At 41.2% G+C, this 20,075-nt stretch overlaps 1 protein-coding gene and 1 non-coding gene across 7 annotated transcripts in view; one reads left to right on the top strand and one right to left on the bottom strand.

The window, feature by feature from the left end:
• Positions 1–20,075, top strand: part of Cep192 (centrosomal protein 192) — an 88,948-nt gene that overhangs the window by 36,895 nt on the left and 31,978 nt on the right. For 5 of the 6 annotated variants that reach the window (XR_008219233.1, XM_052742403.1, XM_052742405.1 and 2 more), the window contains exons 17-28: positions 3,111–3,933; positions 4,023–4,143; positions 7,378–7,546; positions 9,536–10,442; positions 11,713–11,861; positions 15,251–15,481; positions 16,881–17,006; positions 17,187–17,330; positions 17,456–17,516; positions 18,077–18,216; positions 18,308–18,400; positions 18,977–19,095. Coding sequence is in view for 5 of the 6 variants with exons in the window: in XM_052742403.1 (XP_052598363.1) it covers positions 3,111–3,933; positions 4,023–4,143; positions 7,378–7,546; positions 9,536–10,442; positions 11,713–11,861; positions 15,251–15,481; positions 16,881–17,006; positions 17,187–17,330; positions 17,456–17,516; positions 18,077–18,216; positions 18,308–18,400; positions 18,977–19,095 (3,083 nt within the window). In the remaining variant the exon portion in view is untranslated. The remainder of the gene's footprint in view (positions 1–3,110; positions 3,934–4,022; positions 4,144–7,377; positions 7,547–9,535; positions 10,443–11,712; positions 11,862–15,250; positions 15,482–16,880; positions 17,007–17,186; positions 17,331–17,455; positions 17,517–18,076; positions 18,217–18,307; positions 18,401–18,976; positions 19,096–20,075) is intronic. The other variant, XM_052742406.1, reaches the window with a different exon arrangement.
• On the bottom strand, positions 1,835–1,941 carry LOC128113138 (U6 spliceosomal RNA). Its single transcript, XR_008219358.1, has one exon. It is a non-coding gene; the product is annotated as a U6 spliceosomal RNA (small nuclear RNA).

Raw genomic sequence — 20,075 nt, forward strand, 5'->3', positions numbered from 1 at the left:
AATTTTATTTAGAAAAGGACTCATTATGTAGCTTAGACTGGCCTTGTTTTTTTTCCTAGCTTCCTGGGATGAATGTGTAGCTCACTGATTCTTTTACTGAATTTTCTGTGTATTTTACTATATTTTCTGTATTGTTTTCCTAATATGAGCATTTATCTAGTGGTATGAATTTTCCAGAGAACACAGTTTTTGCTGAAACCTGTGTTTTGTCTTTCATTTCATGTTTTGATCCATCATATTTTCACTATTCAGTTTCCTCCCTCACCCCCCAGTCTACCTGTATCAACACTTTCCCCCTCTCTCCTGCCCGTCCTCCTTCCTCACCCCCCAGTCTACCTGTATCAACACTTTCCCCCTCTCTCCTGCCCGTCCTCCTTCCTCACCCCCCAGTCTACCTGTATCAACACTTTCCCCCTCTCTCCTGCCCGTCCTCCTTCCTCACCCCCCAGTCTACCTGTATCAACACTTTCCCCCTCTCTCCTGCCCGTCCTCCTTCCTCACCCCCCAGTCTACCTGTATCAACACTTTCCCCCTCTCTCCTGCCCGTCCTCCTTCCTCACCCCCCAGTCTACCTGTATCAACACTTTCCCCCTATCTCCTGCCCATCCTCCTTCCCGTTCTGGCTGTGCTGGAGATTGAACCCATGGCCTCACATATATTTAGGCAAGCATTCTTCTACTGATTGATATCCCTCATCCCTGGTCAATATATTTTCTGATTCCTTAGGCTCATGAATTTTTGCCTTTTGAAAAAAATTATCTTGCTTAGTTTTCAAACATTTATGAGATTTTCCAGATTTTTAAAAATTATTTTTATTATTTTAAATTATAAATTATTTTTAATTATATGTATATGAGGATAGGGACTGTACATATGTGTGTGGGTACCTGCTCCTGGACTTGGAGTTTTGGGCAGTTGTGAACCACCTGGCATAGGTGCTGGGAACTGAACTCGGGTACTTTGTCAGAACAATACATGCTCTTATCCACTGAGCTATCTTTCCAGATTTTAAAATGTTTGGTTTTTAGATTAATTGTTCTGTGTTCAAGATTTTTGCTCTTAGTCATTTGAATTTTACCAAGACATATATTTAATGGATCTGGATTTGTTCAGTTTTAAAAATGCATTTTGTTCACTTGAAGGGAACACCTGTTGCATAACTATTATCTGCTTTTGTTTTTGTTTCATTAATGTGAACTTTGTTAAACAAGAATGCTAAAGTTGATTGCATGTTAAAATTATTTTGCTATTCCTTCAGTCATTTAGGTTTCAATACCACCCACTATGACTGTATGTTTGTCTGTTCCTCATTATGAGTCTGTTTTTGCTTTAAATTTTTTGAGGCTATAGTTTTAGGTCTATATAAATCAAATTTGTTGGGCTAATTAATTAACTTCTTATCGTTGTGCACGTCTCCCTCTATTCCTGTTGTTTTTTTACCCCTGAGGTTGGTATCAACCATGTAAATACAAACTTTTTCCCTAGGGTTGTGTTGTCATGCTGTGTTTTACCCATGACATTTTTATAGTTAAGAACGACACAGTTATTTATCTGTGTTCCTCAGAGTGTGTGTGTAAAGGTCAGAGGACAACTCGTGGGAGTCAGTTCTCTCCTTCTGCTGTGTGCCGTGTGGGTCTCCAGGTATTGAATGTAGGTCATCAGGCTTGGCGGCAGTTGCCTTTACCCACTGAGCCATCTTGCTGGCCCTTTACTTTTAATCTTCCCTTGTTCTTATTTTGGATGCTTCTCATTTAAGAAAATAGAAAGAGACTTTTTTTTTTAAATCAGTTTCCCAGCCTTTGTACATTTCTTTTTTCTTTTATTTATTTATTTTTAAAATATGGAATGCTTCATGAATTTGTGTGTCATCCTTGCGCAGGGGCCATGCTCATCTTCTCTGTATCGTTCCAGTTTTAGTCTGTGTGCTGCCAAAGTGAGCACTGTACTTTCTTTTATGCAATTTCTAGTCCATGACCAGTTGAATCTTCTCTCTTATTTGTTGGCTGTTTCCTCTGATCTTTATTCTTTTTCTTTTGGATTGTATTTTATAGGATTGTGTTTTCTTTTTTCTATTAATCTCATACATTTTTTTCTATATTAGTGATTATCCAGGAAATTATGACCTGTCTCCTTGATAGACTGTTTAATAAAACTTTCTTTTCTTCCTTCCTTCCTTCCTTCCTTCCTTCCTCCCCTCCCTCCCCTCCCTCCCCTCCCTCCCCTCTCCTCTCCCTTCCTTCCTTCCTTCCTTCCTCCCTCCCTCCCTCCCTCCCTTCCTTCCTTCCTTCCTTCCTCCCTCCCCTCTCCTCTCCCTTCCTTCCTCCCTCCCTCCCTTCCTCCCTTCCTCCCTTCCTCCCTCCCTCCCTCCCTCCCTCCCTCCCTTCCTTCCTCCCTTCCTCCCTCCCTCCCTCCCTTCCTTCCTCCCTTCCTCCCTCCCTCCCTCCCTCCCTCCCTCCCTCCCTCCCCTCCCTCCCTTCCTTCCTTCCGTTGGTTTGTTTGAGACAGTGTCTCTTGTAGCCCAGGCTGCCTTGACCCCACACATAACTGAGAATAACTGTTCCCTGACCCTCCTGCCTATACTTCCCCTGTGGAGGTTATAGACATGTGCCAGCACACTGAGCAAAGGGGGTGCTGTGAAACATGCTGTCGGTTCCAGTTCTCAGTGGGACGTCAGCACTGCCTAGCCTGTTGTCACCAGAGGTAGATGTTTTAATGTGTTGACCATAAATAGCAATTTATAGTTTTTGCTGTTGGGCCCATCTCAGTTTTATACTGTGGTTCCCATTATGTTTTTCTGTGCCCAATTTATAAATTAAGTTTTCTCATAGGTATGTATGTTGTTTAGGAATGGAATAAGCATAGTGTGTGTGTGTGTGTGTGCGTGTGTGTGTGTGTGTCTGTCTGTCTGTCTGTCTGTCTGTCTGTCTCTGTCTATGTGTGTGTCTGTGTGTCCGTGTGTAGTTTGGTGTGCTGTCTTTGCTTTCAGACATCCACTAGGTACATAGATAGCCCTTGAATAAGAGAAGACTACACTAAATAAAGATTAAACTGATCTGTACGTGTCCTTGTAAGTAGAGGGAGTTATTTAATAAACGTTTTCTTATGTCTAGGACACTTTCTGCATTACTGACAGACTGGAAGACCACCAGAACACACTGTCTGGCGGTGGAGACTCTGTCCTGAGAATAAGCACCATTGCTTCAGCCATTGCAGATGTGTCCCTGAGTACCGATCCTGCCCAGCTTGTTGCCATGATGAAGGCACTTACAAATAAAAGAAGAGGCCAGACTTTTCAGGATGATGATACACAAGAGGACTGTTCCACCATGTCTCATTTCCTAATTAATGATGTAGAAAAAAGTAACAGATCCAATGCATTTGATATGGAGAAGTACCTTACAAAAACAGAAATTAGTAGCTGTGAAGGTGCACGGGAGCCGTTTTCGAGAGCCGGCACATGTGACATTTGGGATGTATGTTTGCCCAAACAGCAGACTCTTCAAGACATCAGTATAGTGAATGCTGCTGCTACTAATACAAGGGAACCTAAAGGAGATTCAGCAGCTGTTTTCTATGGTAAAAATACAGAGAGTGAGACTGAAGCATCACTTCGAACAATAACCTCTTCAAACTCGGTACTTACAAACATCAGAGAGAATGGAGACACAGCCACAGGGAGGAAGACATGCTCCATTGACGAATTACCAGATGTGCAGAACAATGAGAAAGCTGCTTCGGTTTCCACTCCAACACCCAGTAGTTACTCATCAGTGAGGGACTCCAGAGTACCATGCCTTCGCCTTTTAGAAGAATGTGAAGAAATACAAGATAATAGAGAACACCAAAGGAAAAAGGAATGTGTCAGTGAGACAAGCAGCAGTGACAAGCACGTCACTTTTGAAGAAGGTTGTAGAGTCTTATTTAATAGTGTTGGTAAGTATCAGTGATCCATCGCATGTAAATTGTGTGGTTTTTGTTATTGTTGTTTTCTGTTCTTATTGGAGAATACACCTTCATAATAGATGTGAAAAATGCCTTTCCCAAGAGTGGTGGATCTGGCTTGGAAGAGCAGGGGAGCTTCAGACTGTCTACTTCACCACTCAGCCATTCTTCTCCTAGTGAGATTTCTGGAAGCTTATCAGGGTAAGTGCTTATTTAACTTTATTTTTGTTTATTTCCATTATTTGAGAATTTCATACAGGCATACAATGTGTTTTGATTAGATATGTTCCACCTTGATTATTAAGTTTTAAAAATTTGTGCTATATATAGGAAAATTAAATTGTAAAAAATCATAAAAGAGGAAAAATCATTTTTAGGTTCATCTCTTTTTGTTGTTTTGCTTTTTTTTTTTTTTTTTTGTTGAGACAGGGTCTCTCCGTAGACCAGGCTGGCCTCAAACTCGGAGATCCATCTGCCTCTTGCCTCCTGAGTGCTGGAATTAAAAGCATGCACCACCGCCACTGCCTGGCTAGGTTCGTCTCTTAAAGGCTGTCACTAAAATACCTTTTTAATTTCTTTACTTTTAATTTTTGAAATAAAGTCTCTGTGCGTGGCCTTGAATTCAGCAGAGATCCACCTGCCTGTCTCCCCAGCTGTTGTTTCCCACCGTATCTTATATTGAGAAAGGGTCTTTGGCAGTCTGCAGCTCACCCGTTTTTCTATCCAAGCCAGTGAGCTTTGACTGCAAGCCCCTTAGATTCTCCTCTCCAGTCCCCTGCTGGCGGTATAGATACACACTGCCCAGCTGCTGGACTTGTCTCTTTGTTTGCTCTTGTTTTCTTTACCTGGGTACTGGGCACTCAAACTCCGTTCCTCGGGATTGGCTGTCAGCACTTTACCCACTGAACCATCTCCCCAGATCCTATATTCTGCTGTTCCTTTTTAAAAAAAAAAAAAAAGCCAGGCGGTGGTGGCGCACGCCTTTAATCCCAGCACTCGGGAGGCAGAGCCAGGCGGATCTCTGTGAGTTCGAGGCCAGCCTGGGCTACCAAGTGAGTTCCAGGAGAGGCGCAAAGCTACACAGAGAAACCCTGTCTCGAAAAACCAAAAAAAAAAAAAAAAACCCAACATGAAAAGTAGTGATATTTCAGAATGCATAATGGGCCTGCTTTAGTTTCCTTTCTCTTGCTGTGATAAAACACCATGACCAAAAGCAGCTTGGGAGGGGACGTTCATTGTGGCTTACACTGCCAGGTCACAGTCCGTCACTGAGAGGTACCAGGGCAGGAACCTGGTGAATGTTGCTTGATGGCTTGCTCTCTGACTGAAAGAGTCATGCTTAGCTAGCCTTCATGATACAGTCCATGCCTAGGGATGGCGCCACTCAAGACAGCCAAGGAAATCCCGCACTCATATATCCACATACCAACCTGATAAAGTTAAGACTCTTTTTCAGGGGATTCTAGGCTGTGTCAAGTTGACAGTTTAATGCTAACCAGGCTAGGACTTTCATGGTTTATTTAGTCTTTCTAGTATCGTTTAGTATATTATTTATGTTTTACTATCTTTTAATCATGTGTATGAGTATTTTGCCCACATATATGTAAGTGTTCCATGTGTGTGCCTGGTGCCTGAGGAGGCCAGAAGACATTGGATCCCCTGTGGAGTTACAGACAGTTGTGAGCTGCCATGTGGGTGCTGGGAATTGAATCCAGGTCCTCTGCAAGAACAGCCAGTGTTCTTAACCTCTGGGCCATCTCTCCAGCCCCATGTTTTGCTATTTTAATAACATAGAAATGAATAATTTTCTTTTAATTTTTAATTCTGCAAATGTTATCTTTTTGTGGCTTCATAAGATATCATACAGGTGTTTCTCTGAAAGATTTAAATGAACAAATTTGAGTAGTTACTGAAATGATTGAAAATGTTATGCTTTAGAAAATAGTTGATTTCAGAGCTATCTACTAACTTTCCCAAGCTGCCTCTTTTTTAGCTGTGTGAATTCAGGCATTATCTCTAAAAAATAATTTTCCTGCTTCATTGCCTTCTGCCCTTAGGAGGGAACTCTATGATACACTTGTGGAATATATTCTTCTTTTTTTTTTTTTTTTTAAAGATTTATCCATGTGGGTGCTGGGAATTGAACTCAGGACCTCTGGAAGAGCAGTTGGTGCTCTTAACCTCTGAGCCATCTCTCCAGCCCGGAATATATTCTTAAAATTACATGTATTTGTGTGTATATGGAGCATGCATAGGTGTCTCTGATTGTACTCACACTCATGAAGATGCATATACTTCAGTACCTGTTTAGAGGTCAGAGGACAGAGAGCCTGTAGGAGTTGGTTTTCTCTTTCCTTCCACTGTGTGATTCCTGGGACTCAACGCCAGTCGTCAGGTCTGGCGGCAAGCACCTCAGCAGCCTCTCTAGGCTGAGGTGTTGAGCATGCTTCTTTTCTCCCAGATCTGGCTGGAGGCCCTGACGGCTGCTGAAAAACACAATACGCTAGAAGTAACACCAGTGCGTGTGTGTGTGTGTGTGTGTGTGTGTGTGTGTGTGGTAAATAGATGTGGGTTCCATCGCAAAGGCTGTTTTTTCATTTTGCTTTTTTATTATGTATTTTTTGTATTGGTACTAGGGATTGATACCCAGGTTTTTGGGCATGATTTGCCACTGTGCCACATTTAGCCTTTATCCATTGAATTTTGTTTTTGTTTTACTTAATATGTTGTAAAAATCTTTCTGAGCCATAGCATAGTATTCCGCAGCAAGGTTTGGGGTTTTTGTTTTTGTTATATGTTGCAATGCTAACAAGCATTCTGCCACTGAGCTCCATTCTCAGCCCTAACGGCATGGTTTATAGTGGTTAAAGAGTGTTTTGCTGCATGTTTGTGCCGTGCAGTAGTTCCTCTTGTATGGCATTTGAGCTTCCTACTTTATTATCAATAAACTGACCTTTTATGAAGTGTTTTTATTTCTCAATTTTTTTCTTTCTGGATGAATTTCTCAGCTATAGAATATTTGAGTCAATGAGCTTTTTCTAGGTGCTGCTTAATTGCTCAGCCAAAAGTTACTCATTTTACCTTTTGATTAGCAGTACGTGGGCATTTTTTTTCCTTATCTACATAATGTTTTGTGATGCTTTTGCTCTTTGAGGATAGGGATTTTTTTTAAATGGTTTTATTAACTGCTATATGCCAGATACTCAATTTTTATTGGATGAATAATTGTTATGTGTCTATATATGGTGTTTACTAATGAAAATGAGACAACTTTTTCTTTAATGGTAGCTACCAAGTAGCTCATCTGTAGAAATGTAATTGATTATTTTAATTAAAGATGGTAAGTTTGTGGTTGAGTTACTTCAAGCTTTAGATAGACAGTTGTGGTCATTTTCTTATACAGATTCTAACACCATGTTCCTCTTTCTCTTTCAGGTGTGCTCTAGAGTCTCTTGATTTAGCTCATCCCCAGAAACCCCACTCAGAGTGTGGGTTGTCAAAATTGACATGTTCCCATGCTGATCTGAGCAGGCTGACTTATGTGTCTGAACGGGAAAGCACTTTTCCCGTCACAGCTGCTGATGAAAGCTCAGAGGGCCATAAGGTGGGTGCCACTTCAAGACCAAAAGTGTTAGTGATGTTTGACTCAAACTGGAATCCTGGCCTGTTTAACTTCTGTGTTGCTGTTCTGTATCTTTAGAATGAATTAATGTATGTATATATTTGTACTTAAGTCTTTACATTGACTCTTGCCCACTTCAAATAGAAGCATCTTTGACCAAGGATGAGAGCAGCATTGATTTACAGGTGTAAACCTAAATATTTAGGAGATGGGCTGGAGGGATAGCTCAGCCGTTAAAGGCTAGGCTCACAACCAAAAATAAATATTTAGAAGATACTTTGACTACATATGCTTTTAGCAAAAACAATAGTACTAGGTTCCCCTAGGGCCTATGACCTCCCTAGCCATGGGCTTTTGACCAGGTTTACAGTGTCAGGTATGAGTTCCTTCCCATGGAGCAACTCTCAAATCCAGTCAGAAAGCAGTTGGTTACCCCAGTACTAATCATGCCACTATTGCCCAGTGAGTGCATCTCTCTTGGCAGATCAGTATTGTAGCATGCATGGTCCAGCGCTGTGTAAGTCCATTGATAACTTTTCTCCTCCTGTGGTCAGCATAGCAGCTTTCAATGTTGTGAAGGCTAGCCAGCAGGGAGGAAGTTTTTGGGTCAGGTCTAGCTTGATTTCCCTATGCTCTGCAACCAAAGTGTGCTGTGTCTTTAATAGGTTCTTACCGTTTAGTTCTGGTGAGCACCCAAGAGCAGTGGCAGTAGCCTTTGTTGTTTTGGGGGTCTCTAGGATCTTTCTGACCATTAGCTCATAGGGAAGTATTCTATACCTGGCACTGGAATTTCCAAACTCATATCTTCTGGGTACCTCCATTCAAACTCCTTTTAACTTACATTTTTAATTAGCTTACAAAGTTGTGAGGTTCCATGAGGCTTTTGTTATATATCCTTAGTTTAAATTAACCCACTCCTGTCCCCCCTCCCCTGAGTCTGTTTTCTTAGCATAGTGTTGAACTGCTGAATGATGGGGCCTGCTGCTTTCTTGGATTACTAGCCCTCTTTAATCCTATTTTCTTCACCTTTGTGAAGGCTTGTGGCATGAAGTTAGTGCTTGTCACTTAGTAATTAAAGCCCAAGGACATATTTTTTTGTTACCATTAGTCTCTGTTTACTATATCTTTCTTCCTTTTTTTTTTTTTTTTCTTTTTCTTTTTGAGACAGGGTTTCTCTGTGTAGCCTTAGCTGTCCTGGAACTCACTCTGTAGACCACGCTGGCCTCAAACTCACAGAGATCCACCTGCCTCTGCCTCTCAAATACTGGGATTAAAGGCGTGCACCACCACCACTTGGCTTATATCTTTGTTTCTAAAACTTTGGTTCAGTATAAACTTCCAGTACAAACAAAAACAATAAATGAAGTTAAGTGTGCTCTTGTGTGCTAGTTCTAGACTGTTCATCTTGCAGGTCTATAGCTGTTACTCTTCAAGGTTGTGCATTATAAAGAAATAATAAAAAAGAACCATAACGTCATTTAGAAATTGGAAAACACTTAGTACTCAAAATATCATATATTCCTATCATATTTAATATAGCGTAGACAAATAATGGACTTGGGAGGGTCTGGGAGCTGGCTTTGTACTGACTCTAACCTCATGTCCATATCATTTGATAGCTTGTCTGCCCTTTATACTTTTATTTACTAATTTATATTATTTTATAAAGTTTACAAAGAATCCTTTAATTTGAAAAATGTTAGCTGACTTTGGTTCTTTATTGAAATGTTTTAGATGCAATTGGTGTTTACCTTTTATTTCCCTCCTACCATAAGACTTTTCTAAAACAGGGGGTGCAGTTTTCATGTATAAGCCTGCATTTCATATTTGCAGTTATTTTCCTTTGTACACGCTGTGTTTCAGGATACCATGTAGGTTTCATGTTACTTGAGATTTATACCAGCATTGTTTGAATCTGTTACATTTTGTTTAATCTATGAATTATTAAAAAACAAAATTTGTCATCCTTAGAGCGATCTCACCAGTGAGTTGAGCACCACAGTTGTTGGAGCCAGTCCAACTCCATCAGAGGAGCGAACTGTGGAGAAGCTAAGAGACAAAGTTCCAGGTCAGAATACCGAGAAAGTAGCAGTGCCTTGTATTGTCCGGGTTGAGTCTCGTTTAGGAAAAGTGACAGAAACTCCTTCTTTGAGTAGTGGATTTGAAGATGGAGACCCTAATTTTACACCGAGTCAAGATATTTCTTCCAAAAGTGAAGATCACTTGGAAGCCAGTAAGGTAGATTCAACATCTGGCCCCAGTGAACAGGACCTGATTGGCCAGGCTCTCCTGAACAAGCCAGGTCTGAGCCACCGGTCTGGGCCAGTCATACCAAGCCTCCCTGTATTGAGCCAGAAAGCTGTGGACGAAGGTCAAAGGTTAATGTCTACTGGTCTCTCAACCGCCAGCAGTGGATCCAGCAGCCAGATTCCTAATCTGGGCAGCTCTGCAAACCAGCACAATCCTACTCCCCACATTTCAGGTCATGCTTCTGTTGCTCAGGTGCAGAACCAGCCTGCTCTGTGCGCTGCCCTCTGGACTGGACATTCTCTCTACACAGCTCCTGTGGCCCAGCAGTATTTGGGGCCAGTCCCTTCATCTGGGAATGCCACCTTGCCTCAGTGCCATGCAGGCATGCAGGTCTTTGGTATTTCAGGATGTTCTTCTTATCCTCCTGTTGTACCAGAACATATGGCTTCTGGGATGTGCGTAGGACCAAATCTTGCCTCTGGAATGATGGGTCCCTCTTCTCTTTATAACCTGTGTCCTACTGCTGGACACCAGAACTTGCTGAATACAGCAAAGCCATTTCCTGTGCAGTCTGTTGGTGCAAACCGTGAAACCGAACCTTGGGACTCAGGGATGATGTCTGGATTTGGTAAGATGACTTTTCTTGTCATAGTTTTTGTTCTGTAAAGGTTGCATTTTCACAAATGGGTCCACAAAGCTAGTTTGTTCCAAAGAAACATTGGTTGAAATGAAATTTTTTTTAATTTTTAAGATTTATCTGTGTGTGTCTTTATGAATGTATGCACACGTACATGTGCACTTGCCCATGGAGGCTGAAGGAGGGTATTGGATTTCTTGGGAGCTGGAGTTGGAGGTGGCTGTGGGCTGCCTTATACAGGTGCTGGGATTTGAACTTAGTTTGTCATTATTGAGCAACAAATTCTCTTAACTGCTGAGCCATTTCTCTAGACCCCCTCTTTTATTTTATTTGTCCTTTTTTAAAAAATCAGGACCCTGATTGGCCTCACTCGTACTTTCTATGTAGGGAAAACAACCTTTAAGCTTTTGATCCTCGTGCCTGTACCTCCTAAGTGCTAGGATTATAGGTGAGCTTCTTACAAGCTCTTCCTTTGTCTTTTATTGAGAGCACCAGAATGTTTCTGTGAAGGGGTTCCTGAACTTGGCTTAGAACAGCAGTAAGCTGTATGCTGATAGTTTTCTGGGTCTTCGTCCTGATGTTTCTTTTCCTCTGCACTTGATTTTTGCTATTCTTTTACTTAGGAAATGTTCTCTTCCAGATCATTTCCCAGAACGGGCTACCTTCCCCTGGTGCTTCAGGGTGTGGTGTGATGGTAGTGAGGAGCAGAACTCTGCTCTCACCCACAGCATGCTTTCCCTGATGACAGACATCGGCTCAGTGGAGCTGGGCATTGTACACAGAGGCCATCGGAATGGGAGGAGGAGGAGGTGGGGAGGGGGAGGGGGAGGAGGGGAGGAGGAGGAGGAGGAGGAGGAGGAGGAGGAGGAGGAGGAGGAGGGAGATAGTGCTGTGAAGACACTGTAGCCAGGCACACCTGGAAGAAGCCTCTGGAGCTTCTCTTCACAGCTGTCAGTGGCTTAGACTTGGGAGAGATAAAGGGCATGATAGCAACAACAAAGATTTGATTTGCTGTAAATTCTGATTCGATTAGCTTAACTTACATTGCATTGTTTTTCTCAGAGCTGTATAGAAGAGACAGAGGAAGCTATTGGCAGCTTCCACTGAGACTTGTTATGTCAAGGACTCTTACACTTCTAGGGCATTTATTCTGTAGATCGTGGGTGTAATCGGACACTCCTGTGTAATGCTTTCCTTTTAACCAGTAGTCCTCTTAGTCAGATGTTTAGTGTAACCTCCGTTTTGACTTTGTCTCATGCAGGGAATGCCAGAGTACCTGAGGAGCTGAGGTTTCCTCACGCGTGCTGTGTCGGGATTGCTTCTCAGACCCTCCTGAGTGTCCTCAACCCCACTGACCGTTGGCTACAAGTCAGCACCAGAGTCCTCAGTATCTGTGTGGATGGGGAGAAGGTGAGTCGTCTGTCTGCCTCACTGGGCGTCACAGGTGCACTGCAACAAAGCACTTGACTTCCTTTCACTCCCCCTTTAAAATAATAGTTCATTCTTTGATAATTTAATATACACATGCTATGTATTTTGTTTCCCCTTTCCCTAGCTACTCCTCGGTCCACCCCTTTTTTTCTTCCTTTTTCTAACTAACCAAATTGTTCTTTTGAAAGTTTTATTTTTTTTTAAGACTTATTTATTTTTATGTATGTGAGTGTTTGCCCACAAGTGTGTAGTGCCCACAGAGGACAGAAGAGGGTGTCAGATCCCTTGGACCTGGAGCTGTAGACAGCTTTGAGCTGTCATGTAGGTGCTTGGAACTGAACCTGAGTCTGCTGCAGGAGCGTTCTTAGCCTCAGAGACATCATTCCAGCCCCACTTTTGGGAAGTTTTTGTAGAGGCATGCCTGGAAGATAGTATTTTTTCAGCCTTTCTTCCAACTTCCAGCTTTTACATTTTCTCTGCTCCCTTTTTCTCAATGTTCCCTGAGCCTTAGAGGGATTGGTACAAATGACCTCTCTGTTTAGGGCTGAGAACTCAGCTGTCTTTTATTCTTAGCTCCTTGAGCAGCCAACAGTCTTTTCATTCATCACTGTCCCCCTGCCAAGAAGAGTGTCTCTAAGTAAGACCGAGGGTAGCATTTGTCTTTGGATTTAAACCTACATATTTAGCATGTAGTTTGGTATCACGTTAGTTCAGCTAGACAGTAGTGAGTTTCCCCAGGAGGACCCATGACCTCCCTCAGTCATGAGTTTAGCTGGTTTACAGTACCTGGTTTGAATGCCTTCTATTAAGCGAGCCTCAGATCTGATCTGAAAGTGGTCGTCACCTGCCAACAGTCATGCCGCTCTTGGATGAGTGGCCGGCCACATCTTGAGCTTGTGCTCAAGTGCCTTGACCCATGAAACCGTCTTACTGGCCTCCTTTTTGTTTTTGTTTCTTTTTCTTTTTAAACAGACTCACTGTGTAGCCCTACCTGGTCTGCAACTTGCTGTCTAGATCGGACTGCCCTTGATTTTTTGTGGTCATCCTTTTGTGTCTACCTTCCAAGTACTAGAATTATAGGCATATGCCACCGTGCCCGGCTTTTTCACTGCCTTGTTTATGTCTAGTCTATTCACATCTCTCTAACATACACAGAAACACAAATAAGATTCTTTTTCCCTGTTGATACATGGTGGGTATGTGCAGAGCCATTGCATCCAGCAGACACATGCACGGCTGCAGTCAATCCCTTTGGTTTCGTCGTTCTGAGGCTGGGTCTCATGTAACTCGGGGCAGCTCAGATTGCTAAGTAGCCAAGGACGACTGTAGACTCTTGATCCCCTCTTCTCCACCTCTGAAGTGCTGGGATTAATATGCAGACATTACTATGCCCAGCTTTTTTTTTTTTTTTTTTTTTTAATTTTTGTTGCTCTCGTAGGACTTGATAGTTACCCAACTGAACAATTTTGGAATGGGGTCTTTTTTTTTTTTGGTTTTTTCAAGACAGGATTTCTCTGTGTAGCTTTGGTGCCTGTCCTGGAACTCACTCTGTAGACCAGGCTGGCCTCGAACTCACAGAGATCCGCCTGGGTCTGCCTCCTGAGTGCTGGAATTAAAGGCATGCACCACCACTGCCTGGCGGAATGGGGTCTTTTTTAAGCCCCTCGTTGTTGTAGTGTTTTCAGTGTAATACGTGAAATCTGAATATTTTACATTTTGTATCAGTTTTAATATTTATTAATCATTATTTATATATAAAGCCATGTTATTTTGCCTTTAGCACAGTGAGTTCCTGGTTTTACTAAATACTGTTGACTATAAGCTATTGTCATGTATCAAGAAAAGACAGCCGGGCAGTGGTGGCGCACGCCTTTAATCCCAGCACTCGGGAGGCAGAGCCAGGCGGATCTCTGTGAGTTCGAGGCCAGCGTGGGCTACCAAGTGAGTCCCAGGAAAGGCGCAAAGCTACACAGAGAAACCCTGTCTCGAAAAACCAAAAAAAAAAAAAAAAAAAAAAAAAAAAAAGAAAAGACAAAAGAACTAAGTTACTTATTTGGACCAAGTCTTCATTTGGAAAGAGGAATATTATTAATCTGTTAATTTTATTATATGATCTTTTGAAATCCATGGAAACAATAGCTTTAATGTTTAGCAAGGATCTCACATGATCAACTACAGTTGCTATCAGAGACTGTAAATTTTTCTTCACACTGATGGCCATGTGGAAGTTGTGAGTAGGGAGGGCAGGGAGTAGGGTCAGTAACTCCTGCTGTGACATGTCCAGGCTTTGTGACTGCTGCTTGCCAGCCGACACAGACTGGTTTTATTCCCTTTCTCCTCTCAGCATCCTGGTCAAATAATATTGTCTCTATCTTAGTTTCTTTTCCTGTTGCTGTGATAAAATATTCTTGGCATCAACAGTAGAGAAAGGGTTTACTCTGATTCACAGTCCAAGAGTATAGGCCATCACGGCATTGAAATCAAGGCAATAGGAGCTTGAAGCAGCTGGCTACATCATAGTCACAATCAGCAACCAAAGAGCACTGGATGCGTGCTGCTACTCAACTCCCTCTCTCCACATATAGTTCAGGATCCCAGCTAGGGAATGGTACCACTCATAGTGGGTGGGTCTTCCCACTGCAAATAAAGCAATCCAGATCACCCCCACAGGCCTGTCCAGAGGCGCGCCTCCCAGGGGATTGTAGATGTTGTAGTTGACAGTTAACACTCTCCATCACTTTTCCGCCATCTCTTATTTTCCTCACTTTCCCATCTGTTACCAGATCATTAAATGAGATAAAAATAAAATAACTGGAGGAAGGCATTGTGGGTTGAAGGTAGGATTTGACACAGCATATAGAACTAGAAATCATCCTAGACAGGTTTCTAGGGCTGTGAAGTACTTCTGTGTTCAGTGTCCTTTTTAGAAGAGTGAGGGTCTAGGTAAATATGTTTGTTCATTTTAAAATCTACTAGGAGTGGACACAGTCTGTATGTAGTGAGAATTACTTATTTATTTTTTGCTTATATGTGTGGGTGGGTGTATGCATGCCACAACACAGGTGTGGAGGTCAACTTGTGGGCATTGGTTTTCTCTTTTACCATGTGAGTTCCAGGGTTCAAAGTCAGACTGTCAAGTTCGGCATCAACAACCTTTTACTTACATGCCATCTCACCAGCCATCAAAAAGCGTTTTGCTTTTGGATTGATGATACTTTTCAAATAATGAGTTATAAGAGTAGAGTATTTTTTAACATGCAACAAAGGTCTAGATTTCCTAGTTTGACTGGGAAAAGGAATCTTAAACTAGATGATTAGCCTTGAAAGGTAGAGCCGTTTCTAACATACTATCTTGCTCTTATTTATAGGTGGATCTTTCAACACAAACGTGTTTAGTTTTCAAGAATAAAGTTGTTATAAGACCTCATGCCACAGAAGAGATAAAAATTCTTTTTATACCCACAAATCCTGGAATTTTCAGATGTACGTTTAGTGTTGCTTCGTGGCCGTTTTCAGCAGATGCTGATACAGTAGTGCAAGCAGAAGCTTTGGGGAGCAGAGTCACTCTCACTGCTATTGCCGAAAGCCCTGTCATCGAGGTAACTCTGTAAATTAGTGTCATTTGCTGCAGAAAGAATTTGTGGGCAGATGTGCCCAGTGTTTGAAGCTAAATCTTAGCTGTTTCTTAAAAATTTTCTTTCAGTTTTATTTGCTTTTATGTGTATGAGTGTATGTCTGCATGTACAAATGTGTGCCACATGTGTGCCTGTGTAGGCCATAGGAGAGTGTTTGGATGTGGTAGTCAGTGTAAACTAGGCCATTAGAGTTGTCTTCTTCGACAGCTGGAACTGAGAACTGGGCCATTCTTTCATCCCTTTTGTTTAAAGCCTGTTCTGACCAGTGCTGATCTTTCTATGGCATCTTTCTTTTGTTAATGGATTCCATTTCTTTAACATCTTTTTGTTATAATGTCTCTTTATTCAGCCCAAAATTTTCCTCCCTTTCATGTGTCCTCATTACCCTGAGAGCATCCTGTGGAAATGCAAAGAAGGCATGCAAGGCTCTGTGAGTCTCAGTTGGAGCTCCATGCCAGTGCTGGTGTGGCCTAGACTCAAGTCTTGCAACAATCTTTCCAAATGTCCCCATCCCTTGGAAGGTCCCCTGTTGTTTTTTGAACACAGGGTAGTTTTTCAAATGTTTTGTTTGTTTTTGTTCTTTAATATTCTTAGAAAGGACACGGCATTCCAGGACTTTATGTATGACGTTTACATTCTCTTCCAGCTTTGCCCTGCCCACAAGGAGCCTGAAATTTACTACCTTTGGAAAGTGTCAAACCTCAACTATCTTGGGGGTTAATTTGGACCCCTGACCTTCATTGGCCGTTATAGAATTCAGCTCCTACTTGCTAATATATCTTTGCTTTCCTTGTAGTTTCATAAACTATGAGAGTTTATGTGTTTTAAATATTGTGCAAAGTTTCACATGTGTGGCTATCAGGGTGAGTCTGTTAGATTGCTCTGTTTAAAGACAGCAGTCTGACACATAGTACACACTTATCTTTACCCTTTGATATGTCTGTGTGACACCATTTTAAATACCGTTTGTGTATCAGACTGAATCTGAAATAGACCAAGATCTTCATGAAGTTGTGAAAGGAATTAAGGAATTAAAAGTCTAATGATAGGATTAATTAAGAGGAGATTTATGTTTTCTAAAACAATTGGCTTCAACTTAAGATCTAATAGTGTTTGCAAAGTTGCAATAGCCACTTTGCCTTGTTCTATAGTATATTTGAGTACTTAGCCTGCTTTAAAAGAAGACTTTAGCACAGTTTTATGGACAGCAATAAAATAAAATGGAAAATAAAATAGAATGGGAAGACCTAGGTCTAAGTTTACCTGTCGTGCGGACTCTGAACTGTTGCTAAAAGAAGCACATAGCTAAGATAGTCATTAATAATAGATGCGTTATGTCACTCAGTCCTTTTTTCATACTTAGGTAGAAACGGAAAAGAGAGGTGTTCTGGATTTTGGTGACTTGACCTATGATGGTTGGAAAGCTCTCCCACTCAAGCTAATAAACAAGACACATGCTACTGTGCCAATCAGACTGATTATTAATGCTGTAAGTACTAACCTAGAATTTCTAAGAGACTGCCTACAGAATATAGTGATTTGAAATGATAGGCAATGCTAATAGCCTTGGTTAATTTTTCCTTGTAAAAGTAAATTATATTGCTAAAGAGCCTATTAGCAAATGTACTGCTATGACTTTGCTGAAACTGACTTTTCTGTTTCTAAACAGAATGCCTTAGCCTGGTGCTGCTTCACATTTTCCAAAGAACCCATCCATGCGTCTCTGAAAGCCGCTTCTTACTCTGATGTGATTGCTCAGCTGGTGTCCCCGTCCGTAGTCAGTCATGTGATGCCTGCCAGTTACGATGGACAGGTCAGTTGGGTCAGTTTAACAAAACTGGTGTAGAAGTAAAGAACAAATTTCCAAACTACTTTTAGCTCATTAGGATTTCAGTCTTAACATCAATATACATTAAAATTTTGTTTTTCATTTAATAGGATCCAGAATTTCTGATAGTTTGGGTTATTTTCCATAGCCCAAAGAAACTCTTCACTTCAGGTATCATATTTTTTTTTTTTTTTGGAATTATCCTATTCTGTAATTAAACTTCAGATTTACAGTTTATTTGTTTGTTAATTAAATGACAATATTTTGGGTCATTGTCACAAATTTTATGTTTAGGAAATGGAGAAGATGGTATGATATTGGGGCTAAACCTATGGAAGTATAGGTGGTCTAAGCAAGTGTCGCAGAAAACCCATTTTTCCTCTCTGCTTGTCTCTCTAGTCATGCCTAGGTTTGGATTGTTTTAAAAGTCTTAACTGGGTTTTCTTTTTTTTTTAATTAATTTATTATTATTATTATTATTGTGTATGTATGTGGGCATTTGTGTGACGGTCACTAGACAGTTTTTTGAAGTTGGTTTTCTTCTTCTACCTTTCCGTGGATTCTGAGGGTCACACTCAGGTCATCATTCTTGCACTACAAGCACCTTTTGCCCACTAAGCCATCTCCCTGGCCCCTGAATTTTCTTTGAATCCCTGAGGACATCATTTTGGATAACTGGTGAAATCTGGGATTAACTATCTGTTTACTAAAGTAAAAGTAAACTTTTGTAGAAATTCTAGGCTCAGCAGAAGAATTCCTGGCCAGAGTGGATATAGAAGTTGACAGCCCAAATCCTATCCCAGTTCTTAGAAGTGTGGACCTCCGAGCAAGAGCAGGAATAGCTAGGATTCATGCCCCCAGGGACTTACAGGTATCCTCATCTTCTCTCTGTCGTTACTCTGTGATGTTCTGGTTCTTTAATTGTGATTACTTTTTTAATGCATCTTTACCCTACCTCACAGACTATGTATTTGTTGGCCGATGTAAATTCCTCAACAAAGCAGCCCTTGCCTTTGAAAAATGCTGGGAATATTGAAGTTTATCTAGATATCAAGGTAAGAACTTTTGAAAGAGTGATGTCTTTCTGATGGCCCTGTGCTGGCAGCCTTGTTGGGATGCTATGAGGATTGAGCTGGGAATCACCGAGAGTGTTGTAAAGATTGAGAGTCACACTAGCCCCAAGTGTATGCTTGGGTATTGTTGAAACCTTGGATGTAAGAATTCTTGAATAGTTCCTTAGAAGTTTGTGTGGCATCTGTGGGTGTGTAGAAGTGGAAAAGAGTAGTCTGCATATAGAGGTTTTATTTCTGAGATCCAATTGGAGATGGGGTAGGAAAAAAGATTTGAAAATGGAAGAGGAAGGAAATATCCTTTTGAAAAGGAGTAAGAGGGATGGTAGTGGTGCGCACACCTTTAATCTCAGCATTTGGGAGGCAGAGGCAGGCAGATCTCTATGAGTTTGAGGTCAGTCTGGTCTACAGAGAGAGTTCCAGGTCAGCCAGGGCTACTACATACACAAACTCTGTCTCGAAAAACAAAAAAACAAACAAAAACAAAAATTTAAAAAATAGCATAGAAAAGCAGAGAATACAAGAAAACATGCTTGCATGAGTTAAGTTGTAATTTCTTAGGTTGCAGAACAAGGAAGTCAGTTTTCAGTGGATCCAGAGAGTCTATTTCTTAAACCTGGAGAAGAACATGAAGTTACAGTTTCATTTACACCAAAGGATCCCAAAGCATATGAAGAAAGGTAATATGAAAATATTTATAATGACCACTTGCTTAGATATTTTTCACTCATGTACAGACACCTATTTTACTTCACCTAATATATGAAATAATGATACAGCTGTGCTTTAATCTTTTCAGTTACCATATATGTACACACACATACACACACACACACTTACATGTATTTATATATATATGTATGTGTGTATGTACATATGTAATTTATAGTGTCACTGTTGTGTGTACGATGTGTGTGGTATGGGTGTCACATGCCATGGCGCATATGTGGAGATCAGGGGACAGTTCTCAGTAGTTGTTTCTCCTTCCACCATGGGCTTGGGGATCAAATTCACATCCTCAGGCCTGCTCAGCAAGAGCTTTTACCCACTGGCCCATCTTTTTTGTTAGTAAAATGCTTCTCTTAATCCAACTGAAACAAAGTTAAGAAGTTTCTGTTTCCTGATATATTCTGATAAAAGTAAATAATAAAGCGTGAATTATGGTATTCCTCTTTTTTTTCTTCCAGAAAATTTTTACTTCCGTTTTTTATTTATTGCTTTACAATTCTTCACCGGTCTCTTCCAGGACCTGTGACTTTGACATCTAAGTCATAAGTAACTTTCAATCAGAATATCATTGTTGTTGTTGTGTTTGAACCTGACTGCATGGAGCTAGCTTAGTATATGTCACGGAAGGACCCACCCAGGCCCCCTGCTTGTCCCCAGCGTGGAGTATAGAATGCCTACATCTAGCTAGCTCATTATGAGACTCTTGAAAGAACGGACATGAGTTGAAGTACTTGTTTAAGCCTCAAGTGCTTTTCCTCAACCCTGTGCTGACTTCTTCTGCGACCTTCAGCTCTTCCCAAATTCCTCATGAAGAAAGCCCTGTGAAACTTCCCTTGTGCTATGCCGTGTGGACATTATTGTGATTATTACTTCTTTTGTGTGTACTTTCCCTGGAGTGTAAGCCTTTGAGATAGAAATGCTGGGTTTTCTT

This window comes from Peromyscus californicus, unplaced genomic scaffold (assembly GCF_007827085.1).
Source record: "Peromyscus californicus insignis strain IS unplaced genomic scaffold, ASM782708v3 Scaffold_17__1_contigs__length_78620276, whole genome shotgun sequence".
Lineage (NCBI taxonomy): Eukaryota > Metazoa > Chordata > Mammalia > Rodentia > Cricetidae > Peromyscus > Peromyscus californicus.